Source organism: Helianthus annuus, chromosome 8 (assembly GCF_002127325.2).
Source record: "Helianthus annuus cultivar XRQ/B chromosome 8, HanXRQr2.0-SUNRISE, whole genome shotgun sequence".
Taxonomy (NCBI): Eukaryota; Viridiplantae; Streptophyta; class Magnoliopsida; order Asterales; family Asteraceae; genus Helianthus; species Helianthus annuus.
In genome coordinates this window covers 143877555-143891638 of record NC_035440.2, presented here as the reverse complement: position 1 = coordinate 143891638, position 14084 = coordinate 143877555, and the positions used below count along the sequence as shown (strand labels likewise).

Here is a 14084-nt window from a genome sequence, read left to right as displayed (position 1 = left end):
GTTGTTGAAAGCATTTTTCAAGAAAACTCGGTTGAAACAAGTAAAACTGAATCACAAGATGAAGATGAAGGAAATCTTCATGATAGTTATCTGAAGAACATCAAATCTGAAGAAAATTTGAATGATGATTCAAAGGGATTGGTTTATACCATGATTGGATCAGACAAATTATTCTTGGATGTTGTCTTCCCGATTCAGAATGTGATCTCAGAAAAGGTTGATAAAGTTTTCAAAATGGTTGAAATTGAAAAATCTGAAATTTCAAAATTTGCTGGTAAAGGTCACAAAACTTTTTATAACAAACCGGTTGGCAACAAGAAGAACATGAAGGCTGGGTTGGGTTATAAAAAGAAACAAAATTGGAAGAAAAATGTGACACCAAATTATCAAGAAAAAATGAGTTTTGTTAAGGGAGATAGTTTAGCAAAAGAAAAAGAAAACAAAATGAAACAATCTAATGCTGAGTTTGAGGTACAAAAGAAAAGGCGACAACCACAGGTCAAAGATGTGTCAATGAAAACATGTTTCAAATGTGATCAAATAGGACATCTTGCTCGCAAGTGTCAGAATCTAAAACCTGTGGATGTTGTTCAAAAGAAGTTTGATGCTACAAAACACCAATCTGAGTATGTGAAATCAAGGTCAACCAAATTTGATTCGAAACAAACTTGGATGTATAACACAAACAAGTTTGCTTCAAATCAAAAATGGAAATCAAATCCGAACAAGTTTGTTTCAAGACAGACTTGGAGTGCTCACACATCCAAATTGAAAACAACACAGATGTGGAGACCTAAAAGTGTTGTTCAAAATCAAAAGGTTCAAAAAGGAATAAATTTTTACAGACGAGGTACTCCAGAAGGTCAAGTGTGGGTGGTTAAGAAAAGTGTTGGGTTGATAAACAATGAAAATGTTGGGAAGGATCTAGAGAAACAACAACAAATTTGGAAACCCAAGATTGTTTTAAAAGAGACAGGTTCAATTTCTGGGGTGAAAAAGTTTGAAGAGTCAATTCCAGTTGATTATGACGCAAACTTGCCACCACTTAAGGCTGTAAATTTTAAAATTCAAATTGCAAGAGTCAAGGTTACACCTAAGGCTGATCAAGCCTGGGTGGATACCATGTTTGATTAAACAGTTGGAATTGCCGGAGCTTCCTGGAACGCGAAGCATGAATCGGCATCTATCTCTATTGATTGAAATTATTTGTATATTTGATAAAATTTGAATGTGCAGGTACTCGAGGGTGGTGAAGACTGTCAAATCCAACAAGTGCCTGGCGTTAGCATATGAAGAAGATCCCCGGTTTGGTCAAACGGGGAAAGTATGTGTTTGATTGTGTGTAAATTGTTGAACAATTTGAGATTTGTTTGTGTGGTGTTTGTTGGTTGGTTGTTTACTTGGTTGTTGGTTGATAGATTGTGATAGACTGTGATGGTTGTGATAGTTGTAGTTTAAATTTGTTTGAATTAGGAGTGATGGACTATGCCGAAACCCTCACGGCGGAACAAACATGATTACTCACAAGTTGAAGAATGGTTTTGTAATGGTCAAAATCAATGGGTTGTAAATCATGGGGGTACGTTATATTTTCTGCGAAACAGAGCATGTGATGCAGAAAATGGATGGCGAGACAAAGCTATTAGTATCGGTTTGTCAAATTTCTTTAATGGTTTTGCATTTTAGGGGGAGAAAAATTGTTAGAAAATACAAAAACATTAGAAATTTTGAAAAATACAAAAATATGATAAAATCAAAAATTTGAGTTTTGCGTAAAAAAGAGGAAATGATAGTACATCAGTAGACAGTTACAGTATGCTAAAGATATGTAATGTTTAAACAGCATTAAGCAGTCTCACTGATGATATGTCGATAGGTTTTTATACATTTAGTAAGCTTTTTCGGGATATAAACCTAAATTCAAAACTTGCTTATTTTGTGGGGAACACTACTTGGATATATAGGTAACCCCTGAAATCTCGTTTGAAAGGTCTCGTATTCTGATATACTAGGTGTTTATACTCTATGATGTCTGGGGTATTATTCCGGGACTTCTGCTGAACGGTAGTTCTGACCTAGTCCTTGGCTAATACTTTCACCAAAAATGCTTGAAATATAGCATAAAGCCCTCAGCTGATTAGACGATAAAATTGATAATCAGTTGTTGTAGCTAAAAGATTCTCTAAAGGGAACACATTGCAAAGTCGAAGCTGATATCTCTCTGCTGAACGGAAGTTCTGACCTGAGATCCCTCAGTTCTCGCATACCCTAATTTATGTACAGACATCATTGTAGTATTCTTACCTGTAAGACTGAATATTGGGATTCTGGATACGGGAGTATATTCAAGAGGTGGGACGCATGAATAAGTTTAAGTTTTAAAACATCTAAATAGTATCCTGAATCAGTTGAAATTTGTATGAAAATTTAAATGGACCAGTATATCGACAATCTAAGTGAACTGTTTAATTCTGAGTATGATTTAAAGCTTAACGGTACTTGTGACTTGTCATAAACTGATATGATCCTCTGATGCATACTCAAACAAAAATATTGTTTGTAAATATGTTTGTATATATTTCTTTACAGTTTTATATTTTCGGAAAACACAAAAAGATTTTGATTTCTGCGTTATTTTCGATAAACCGATGTCTGAGTTGCTAAGTTTCAAAATCGAAGTATCCTGATTGTGTTTCTGAAAACAAAACGAGTTCATTAATTTGAAACTTGAAATTTTTTGTAAAATTGTCGAAAACAGGTTGTGAAAATCTTCAAGGTCATTAATTTGAACTTGAATGATAATCCAAGAGGGAATTGGATTCTTGTTTATTGCCATATCTGTTGAGTTTATTGATAGGGGGAGTAGGTTAGAGAATTTGATTACTAAAGTGTTATTACTTATCATTTGTATGAGTGATTACAGGGAAGATCCAGATTACGATCCCGAAAGCTGAGTCTTAGGGGGAGTCTGAAGACGAGTTTATTGCAAACAAAAGTGTGCAAAGAGCTAGGTATCGTTAGCTGAAAAGCAAAGTGATGATCTCTAAAAGCATGGAAGCTTGACGAGAGGGGGAGCTTACTGATGATGAAGATGATCAATGAGAAAGATTGAAGATTGTTACAATCTGAACAAGTTGGCAAAGATGATCAAGACTGAAGAGGTGGCATAACAGAGGATGTTCACTGAAGACTTCGTCAATATCCGAGGGGGAGTCTGTTGGTGCATTACGTCTATTGACTTCGTCTTGTATCATGTTATAGGATAGGGTAGGTTAGAATAACCAGTGCACGAGGTTCGAGAAACGAGAAGTAGTTGAATAGCATGTTGGACCGCTTATATGGACATTGTCCATAAAAGCGACCCACATAACTTCTTGGACCGCTTTTATGTCATGTTCGTATAAGTGGTTCCAGAACACTATAAATAGGTGACTGGTTATTTCATTTGTAACGGTTCGAAATTTGTAACGAAGTGCTGTCGATTTGCTTCCAGGTTGTAAACATTGCTAAAATCAATAAAGTGAAGCATTATATTTAGTTTGAGCGTCTAATTCACTGTTTCCGCCTTTGAATTGGAAAATGACTCTTCTGATCGACTCATTCAGGGTCAACGACGATCCTACATACACTACTTCATGAACTTGAAAATTTATAAAAATTTGTAGTAACTTGGTAGAGTGTTTAGTAAGCTTAGTTACCCTTTAAAGCGTGGTTATTTGTTTAATAACATCATTCTTGAAGATTTTAGATCTTTACAACTTGTAAAATGATTTTCTAAAAATATTTCTTTTTAAATTTTTTTTGTTAGTAACATGTTTCTACACTTGATTAATCACTAAAAATGTGATTAGTTTCTTTAAAAATCATGTTTATGTAAATCTTGTGATTTAACTTAGTTTCTTGAGAAAATCATTTTTGAAATCACACATTTACAAGATTTATATTATACTTTGATCATCATCATTCAAGAAAACACGTCATACTTCAAGTTCATGTTTACACATAAGGATGATCATCTTGATTTATCACATAATCATCCTCTCACTTGCTAGATCATGTGTTTAATCACAATCTAGCAAGTTTCATATGATGTTTACCATCATAAACACAATCAATCAACAATCAAGAAGCATATAAACACTTAAACAACATAGTTCATGATGATTTAGAGCTTTATGTTAAAGATTATGTTCTTGATCTTTAACGTTCTTCATGATTAGTTACTTGTATCATCTTTTAACCAACATAACAAGATGTAAAATGGGATTAGAAGTATCTTACTACTAGCACAAGGCTAGGGATGAGATTCAAGAAGAAGATGATGATGAACTTGGTGGTTAATAGCTTGTGAGAGAGGTCCTTCACCTTCCAATGGCTCCTAACTTCTTTACCAAGCTTCTTACACCTTGTGATCACTATAGAATGGATGAAGATGAGGTGAAAATGGTGGTGGTGGTGCTCCTTGTTCTCGGCTGAAGGTGGGAGAGGAAGAGAGGAGAGTGAGTGTGTTATGTGTTGTGAAGATAATGAGAGTTATGGTCTTGAGGTTAATTATAAAACCTTCCAACAACACTTAACCCTTTGGATAACATGTTCTCAAAAGCACAAGACATAATCTAATAAACAATTCAAATAAAATCAAAGGTGGGCCACCTTGTGGTGACCGTAAATGGAGGGGGGTATAGGTTAGTTTGTAATGGTTAGTTAGTTTATCTAGTTGAAATCTAAGTGATTTGGTTAGTGTACTTAGTCGTTATGTTGTTATATAGTGTGTTATGATGATCGGGGACGATAACTAGCTCGGAAATGATAAAACAATGCTTCTAGTGAAAATTTGGTGTTTCGGGTAGTGTCCGTTGTTCGGTTGGTTACTGGTTCGTTAAGGTGCTAAACTATGCAGTTTAGTGTGCTTTATGTTAACCTTTGTGACAGTTTTGATTCCCGATACTTAGGAAAGCATTTTGGACCATTTAACCACAATTCTGCGTAATATTTAGTTGTTTAAATGCTGATTTTTGCTGAATTCTGCAGAATTCTGCAGTTTATGTGAGTTTTAGGCACTTTCCGGCACTTAAACTATCACTAGGAAGGCAATTTTTTGATCCTTACTTTCCTACACACTATACTAGTGTAACCCTTGGTTTCTGGCTTATTTTGTGTCTCAATACCATGTCTGTCTAAGTACCGAACTCCCATCAGTATTTCTGATTCGTCTGATAACTGTGCTAACTTTGTTTCGTGCATCATTTGAATCAGTAAGTGTTGCATGCAATAATGATATGACATTATGCAATATGTGATGCACATTTATGTATTATGACAATAATCAGGTAGCATTCATATCATTAGTTTAATTCAGCACAGTCATTAAAGCACTAATCATTGTTTAATTAATGCACGGATACATGGAAATTTGGCAATTGTCACACTACGCGCCAAAAAAATCCTATAAATAGAAACGTCTCACCACCTCCCATTTATCACAACAAAAAAAATACATAAAAAACACAGTGGTTCCTAAAAAAATACAACTCAATGTAAAACGCCAAAAAAATACAACGATGACAAACATCTTTTCTTTGATACTCAGTAATGTTCTACATGAAATTTCGCTGAAAAATTTGTTAGGTGAGGGGAGTAAGATTTTGCTGCATGGGATGGAAAAAATTCAAGAAAGAGTGACTGATGACACCCATATGTCATTTTGTCTTCTTTGTTCTTGAAGAAGGTTTGTATGATTAGAGGAGACCTATCCCGGTGTAAATGCTACTTTGGCCTCGATGATTATAATGAAGACGACGGGCAGATAGCATCCACCCACACGAAGTCGACTATGTCTCCAACATCCACAAAGACACTTCAACACATGAACAAAGAAAATAAACCACGTCAAACCCAAAACACCATTTATTTGTGACAGTTCTTGTAGTTTCAAAAGAAGAAAGAGACTGATGACACTGAAGATTTAGATCATAAATTGCTTCTATTTGTTTTTTTTTTTAATTTTCTTATCTGTTGTTTGCTATGTAATTTCAGCTAAGAAACAACAAGTACATTAATCCTATAATGAAAAAAAATAATAAAACGCCAAACGGGCAAATGCTTGTAAAACGCCATCATGCCATAAAACGCCCCAAAAACTATCAAACTTTAATAAAATTACTTTGAACAAGTACTATTATAATAAATCTAAAAAAGAAGCTTAAAACAATGTGCAAAGAAAATAAAACAAAACGTCCCATCGTTATCTAAACGCCATTGGAAAACAAAACGTCGTAATTACATCCGTCAAGATTAGACGTGTTACACCATAAAACAGATGAATCTGAAAACAAAACACGGTAACTGCAAAACAGTAAAATGAAACAATGGAAACATAATTACTAACATTTATTATATTGAAAGCCAAATACTTGGGTAATTGAATTTATTTATCTTTTCAAAACGCCATAATTACCTCTCATGCGCGGGAAAAAAAGTCAATATAAAAGAAGACCATGAGAACACAACCTCAAACACGCCAAAAACATTGACTAAAAACGCCACATATTGTTCAAAATGCCGAAAACTTCAAAAATGACTAAGGTTATTGCATGGAGGTTTGAAAGGAAGGAGAAATGATTCATCCTAAAGTTCTCTGATAGGAGAAGGGTGAAGGTAAAGACAATCAAAGCCATGCTTGGTATTGAATGAAGCGGTTCAGATGGATATCCTGGTCCTTGAGGTTCCAATGGCCAACGATTGTGAAAGAACCCGAGCTGTAATAAAAAGATTAAAGAAAAATTTCCGGCAGAAGATGATGATGAAGATGATGATGATGATGATATTGACGATACTCCTCTACCAACACTTAGCAGTTGGGTGACGCATAAAGAAGCAGGAACGGTTGAAGTGACTTATCAACACGGGGTGCAATATTCATTGCCAATGGAGGAAATGTTGAAGAGAGGGAGGCTATCTCTCATTGAACAACTCTATGATTTAGCACCTTCGAATGATGCAAAATCCAGGGTTGCAATGATATTCAAGAATAGGCTGCAGCAAAGAAGAGACTAGCTAATGGCGTTATACGCCAATCTAAAATTTGATGATGATGAATCTGAAGAAAGTGATGAACAAAGCGATGGGTACATCTCTGATGTAATCCCATCCACAGAAGACTATTAGTTTATTTTGATTTCGTATTATTGTAATTTTATAAAATGTTAATCTATGGTAATCAATTATTAACAAAAGACACAGAACGCCAAAAAAATGACCTGGAAAACGCCATAACGCCAAAAAAAATTAACTATGTAACACAAAAAGAATTAATTCAACAAGAAGAAATAAGAGAAAAATAGTAAAATGCCAAGTAACTAATAATTCTAGTTAACGCCAGAATTATCTTGCATGCCAAAAATGAAGCAGCATGTCACACGCGAAAATCAGGAAAGAAGAAGAATATTGAAAAGACAAAAAAACCCTCGGACCCTGATCATGTCCCGCGCCACGTGTTGGGACAGTTCTCACACTTTTGGGCGTTTTCTTTTGATCCCGTACCTATATATATATACATATATATATATATATATATATATATATGTATATGTATATATATGTATATACATATATATGTATATGTATATATATGTATATGTATATGTATATGTATATATGTATATATATATGTATATGTATATATGTATATGTGTATATATATATATATGAGAAAACTAGTTTAAATGAGAAAACCAAAAAACTAACTAAAAAAACCTAAAAAAATACCAAAAAATTTTTTTTTTACAATTCTTTAAAGAAAAATCGCTACTTTTTATGTATGGAAAAAAAATTTCAAAAAAAAAAAAAATTTGTTGTACTGCACATGTGCACTAATACGGAAAGCCTAAACCACTTAACCCACCCCCACCGACACCCCCCAAAAACCTAAACCCCCCCACCCCCCAAAAACCTAAATTCACCCTCCCACCAAAAGCCTAACCCCCCCCCATTCTCCCGAAAACCTAAAACTAAACCCTAAACATAAACCCGAAAAAAACCTAAACCCCCCACCCCACCCCACCCCCCCCCAAAAAAAAAAACCTAAACCCCTCCTCCCCCCACACCCAAAAACCTAATCCTAATCCTAAACCTCCAAAAAAACTAATCCTAAAAGCTAAACTAGACTCAAAAAGCTAATTTTAAGCATGTAATGTAATTGTAGTACATGTTATATTGCACATGTGCACTACTATAATAATAGTGTTGAAAACAAGACGACACCATAAATCTTTTTTGATGTCATAAAAAATATGCTCGAATATACTTGAATGAAAGATAAGAAAATTTGTGATCTTATGGTGCCATTTTTGTTTTAAAATGATAACGTATGGAGAAATGGGAAATGTTTGAAAAGTTATATACTTTTTTTTTCCAATTTTACCCCTCCTTCATTAAAAGTCCCCCCTCCTTCATTAAAAGTCTCCCTCCCCCTCCTTTTTAGTGGATTTTAGTTAGTTTTCTAGTTTTCTCATTTATATCTAGTTTTCTCATGATCATCTCCCTATATATATATATATATATATATATATATATATATATATATATATATATATATATATAGGAGTAGGTTTATGTGAGAACCCTCTAAAACCGCAAGAACTATGTGAACTCCTATTTACAATGTGATTTTTTCAACCAAATTTTGTACAAAGGTATATTAATATCTAACTAAGAGATCTGTGTAAAAAAATAAGAAAAAAATTTACAAGCCAACACTTATTCGACATGTAAGTTTGATTTACACTGGTGTAACTCACTGATGATGTCAGCGGCCCTAGAATGTTACGAAAATGTAAATCTAATTTACACCACCGTAAGAAGTCATATACATAATTTTCTTTTAAAGTGACATAAAAATAATAATTTCGTCAAATGAAAATTTCAAAAAAAAATTATATCAGAAGTTCTTGCATGAAGATGTGGTTTCTATTTTAACCATTCCCCATAATATATATATATATATATATATAGTAAAATCTCGCCAGAAGGTGGTGTGGGAGTGCCTGAAGGGTGCCCATGCTCAGGATTTTTTGACCGTTATCCCAATTGAGGGGTTGGGACAATGTATGTCAGCAGTAGAATACAGAGCCATCCTTAAATACCGGCTGATAATCCCTATGTACAGAACATTTAACCTACCTGATATGTGTTAAAGCTTGTATGGATAAATACGGAGAGCACGCCGTGCATTGTAAAGAGCTCCCTGGGTTTAAATATCGGCATGACTAGCTGCGAGATGTTTTGTGGGACATCCTGAGAAGAGCAGGGATTTCGGCTAAGAAAGAGGCTCTGTAAATTTCCTTACGGACCCTACGGAAGGGAGATCTACTCTGCGACCAGTGGATCTACTCGTCTTTGGTTGGGCTACTAGGGGGAAACATGCTTGTGTGGATCTCACGGGGGTTTCCCATCTAGTTGGTTTAAGGGAAAACGGGTTTGTAGCTGGACAAGCAGCGAGAAAGGCAGAATCGAAGAAAGTTGATAAGCATGCTAAAGCTTGTGCATAGAACCAGCATGTTTTTGTCCCTTTTGCCTTTGACAGATTTGGCTCCTTAGCATCAGAAGCTATCCAATTCTTGACCAGGGTCCAACGAGTCATCCACAACAATTTCTCAGCCTCAGGGGGACAGGGTTTTGTCTTTGGTAGATTAGGGTTTGCAATTTAGAAAGGGGTGGTGGCGCAGCTTGTTACTTGTCTACCTTCTGTCTTGATGTAACTTGCCAAGTATGAATGAAATAAACAGATAAGTACTTCAAATATTAAACATTTTCTTATTTAATGATACGTATAATTGAGTGGAGAATGTTAGAAGGAAACATGGGGTGATGGACTAGTGGTTAAAGAGAAAGATGAGAAGGCTATTTAAGAGAGAGAGAGAGAGAGAGAGAGAGAGAGAGAGAGAGAGAGAGAGAGAGAGAGAGAGAGAGAGAGAGAGAGAGGGAATGTTTTATTATGCACATCACTATAATTTTGGTGTTTTACTAGTTGTACAAACACCTTACACCAGCTTTTTACAAATTAATATAGGGAAGCCAATGAGGTAGTGGTGGAGTGGTTGGGGAAAAACTTGGTGTTCCTTGTGACCTAGGTTCGACTCTCACTCTCCTCATTATTTTCTGCGGCATCCAGGTGAAGGGCGAATACGGGTGGCGTCGGTTCGTCTTGGATGGGAGGAGAGGTTTTACCGATTATTCCATTGTCGTGCCTTTGGGCAGGTGGAGGTCGGGTTTCCGCGCATCTAGGAGAGCCAAGGGGCTGGCGCCGGTCGAGTAATCGACCTTGTCCACAGCGCCCGGTGTCACGGTGGTTGGCACGTCATTCCTTACCATTAAAAAAAACTTAATATAGGGAAAATAGTAAAATAATAGTCATAAATTAATAAATGAGAAAAGATACTTGAAAAATAGTAATAATAATTTAATAATCATATGAGATTAATGGAAGAATAAATTGTTGATTGATATTTTATATCTAACTAGTTGATTTTTCGCCCGTGCGTTGCGGCAGGGACTCAATGACTACAAAAGGCGTGTTAGCAACGGCAAACAGATATCGAATATCAAAACATAAATAAAAATGATGTGGTAAGGATAGTCATTCCGTCCTAAAAAAGCGATTTTAAATAACCTAATATATAATAATAGACCCACACGTCCTACACGTTGGAAATTCGGTTGTTTTCAGTTCAGTTATTACGGTGCTAACACGTTAAAATATGGATGAGCTCGGTACCTGTAACGGCACCGAAAGTACCGATCCCGAAAATCATCGAAATTAGGTATCGGCACTGAAAATGCCCGGTACAATACGGTATAGTATTTGAAGGTATAAATCAATAAATACAGGTATGGTGCTAGACCGGTGTCGAACCAAAAAACGATTCTGAAAATGCCAAAAGGTGGGTACCAAATTGGTACCGAAAATGATTTGATATAGTAAATTTGGTACCGATATGATACCGGTTTAATTACAGGATTTGATACGATTTGCTCATCAATATTCTAAATATCCAAGTTTATTTTGCATGCTATAATTAATTCATTACAGAAAAGGACAAAAAAGAAAGCAAAATAAGTTGTTGTGTATATAAAACCTCATTCAAATGAAATACAGTTTACTTACTCTGTGTATGAAAAGTAATCTAAATGGTGCAATTACTTGCATTGTTGCGTTGCTACAGGATTTTATGAGCTCGGTAACAACCGTTACCAAAAATACCGTTACCGAAATCCTCAAAAGTGGGTACTGGTACTGACCGGTGAATACCGATGCTGAACCGGTACCGAAAATACATCGGTTTGGTAAAGTTGGTACCGGTACCGGTTCCCGAGGGTAAAAACCGGTGAATACCAGTGCCGAACCGATACCAAAAATACACTATTTGATAAATTTGGTACCGGTACCGGTACCCGATACCATTTACTCATCTACTATTCATTCTTATTTTTCTTGAAAAGTAAACTTCATTAACACCGAGCCGGCCCAAACCGGGCCAGCCGAACACTACAGCAAAAAAAAAATACATATTAACAAAAGAGCACCAGTCTCCCCAATCTATCCCTTTGTGTTTGGACCTATTAACAAACCAAAGAAACCCAATCGCTTTCACTTCACTAAGGATTTTGTCTACCCTAACCTGAATATTAGAAAAAACCAAATTGATCCTAGCACGCCACAAACTCCAACAAGCTATCATTATTATACCTTTAACCGCGTCTTTCTTCCTTTCCGAAGCCCCGAGATCCTTGTGGATGCAAAAAAGATCCTTAACGTCAAAAGCGAAGATGTTAGGGATTTTACACCATAAACTAATACCATTCCAAACGTTTGACGCTATGATGCAGGCAGAGAACAAATATTCAGCTGATTCTTCTTCCGAATTACACAAACGACACGTAGTTTCACCGACCTGAACGTTTCTGTTTCTTAAAGCGACGTCAGCAGGAATTCTATGCATTCCCAGTCTCCAAGCGTGGATATTACATTTCGCGGGAACCCATTTGCACCAAAAAGATGAAGTGATATTATCTCTCATAATGACTGAATTGAGAAGCATTTTCACAGTTTTGACAGAAAATTCTCCATCCGAATCGGAAATCTACTTCCATCTATCACCACTATCCGAGATCTGGGGCGAATCCAAAATGGCACAAAGCTGAGGATAGTTAAATCAGTCAGCGGCGACTTCCAGTTCCAAATAAACTCGATATCAGAGCCGTTTCTTCTAATCCAGTTCGAGACCAGACATCTCTTCTCCGCTTCAATCCTGAACAAGTTAGGAAACTTCTATTTGAGTGGCTCGTTGGTGACCCAAACATCGAGCCAAAAAGAAATCTTATTGCCATTACCAACCTCTCCTTTCATGTAGTTCCGAAGGGGTAACTCGTTTTCCTTTGTGTTGATGAACACCTTGGCAATATTATTCCAAACACCATTAAGAGACTTCTTGAAGGGGATGCATTCCCATCCGACCCGACAAAAAATGAAGGGCATCAATAATTCTTTTCCACAAGTTATTATCCTCGGTTTTATAGTGCCATCCCCACTTAGATAAAAGAGACGTATTAACCACATTGAGTTTGTTCAACCCTAACCCACCATCTTTTTTATGACAAGCAACCCGATCCCACGCCACCCAATGCATCTTCCTTTCCTCAATGGAACCTCCCCATAAAAACTTTTTAATCATAGCTTCTAAATCCAAAATCACCTTCTTAGGGGCTTTGTAAAGCAAAAAATAATAATTTGGAATACTTTCCATGACCGATTTGATGATGATCACCCTTCCCCCAATGGATAAAAGATGAGACTTCCATTTATCGAGACGAGCACGGAATGTCTCATACACCGGTTGCCAATTGATAATCCGATTCATGTTAGCTCTCACCTTTAAGCCGAGGTATTTGAATGGAGGCGAATCCGGCTTACAACCCGCTTCATTGGCCATATCCCCGATTTCTTCCATTCCAACACCAATACCGTATAAATTAGATTTATCGATGTTAATCTTGAGACCCGAGCAAATATAGAAACACCTGAGAATCCGCACAATGTTCACGACTTCACTTTTAGACCATTCCCCCATAACAATGGCGTTGTCCGCATACAAAAGATGACTAATGACGGGCCCGTTATTAGGAGTAACTATACCTTTTATCGCCCCCGCCTCTTTAGCACGATTAAGCATACAAGATAAAGCCTCCATAACTATTAAGAAAAGAAACGGGGATAGCGGATCTCCTTGCCTCATACCTTTCTCACATTTAAACTTGAAAGTCGGAGCCCCGTTCACCAAGACCGAGGAGCTCACTGAGGAAAGAACACCCATTAACCAATTGCACCACTTATTTGGGAATCCCATTTGATGAAGCGTATTAATCACGAACCTCCAATTCACATTGTCATAGGCTTTTTCGAAATCGATTTTAAGAAAAAACGCTTCGACTTCCTTTTTTTAATCCATGAGATTATCTCATTAACAATGAGAGGACCGTCTAAGATGAATCTACGTTTAAGGAAAGCCGACTGCGAATCGGAGATAACTCCATCCAAGACTTTCCTCATTCGATTAGCCAAAACTTTTGAAATCGTCTTACTAATGACCCCGACAAAATTAATTGGCCTATAGTTGTTTAGTGAAACCGGATCATGAACTTTGGGGATAAAAACAATGAAAGACGCCCCATTACCATCGCTAATCCTTCCATTATTGTGAAACCAGGAAAATATCCTCGAAAAATCATCTTTGAAATCATCCCAGAAGTGCTTTATGAATCTAAAGTTGAACCCATCGGGACCCGGGGACTGATAGTCTCCACACTCATAAACAGCGATTTATATCTCTAGCTCAGTGAAAGGCTCTAATAACATACTAGATTCGTCATCCGAAATCCTTTTAATCTTGTGGCAATGAAGATCTGGCCTGATCCGAATAGAATCTTTGAATTTATCTCGAAAAAAGGAAAACACCTGTTTCTTAATCTTGACTGGTTTATGTGACAACTGTGCTCTGTAAACGATGTACGATGTAAAACAATATCAA

At 36.4% G+C, this 14084-nt stretch overlaps 1 protein-coding gene across 1 annotated transcript; it reads right to left on the bottom strand.

Moving 5' to 3' along the window:
• Positions 1 to 12476: 12476 nt before the first annotated feature.
• On the bottom strand, positions 12477 to 13247 carry LOC110931643. Its single transcript, XM_022175029.1, has one exon. The coding sequence runs from the start codon at positions 13245 to 13247 to the stop codon at positions 12477 to 12479; it is 771 nt and encodes a 256-aa protein (XP_022030721.1).
• Positions 13248 to 14084: the final 837 nt, after the last annotated feature.

What these genes read in the sequence shown, in the direction of transcription:
- LOC110931643 (XM_022175029.1), bottom strand. Translation starts at nt 13,247, where the DNA reads ATGGAGGCTTTATCTTGTATGCTTAATCGTGCTAAAGAGGCGGGGGCG.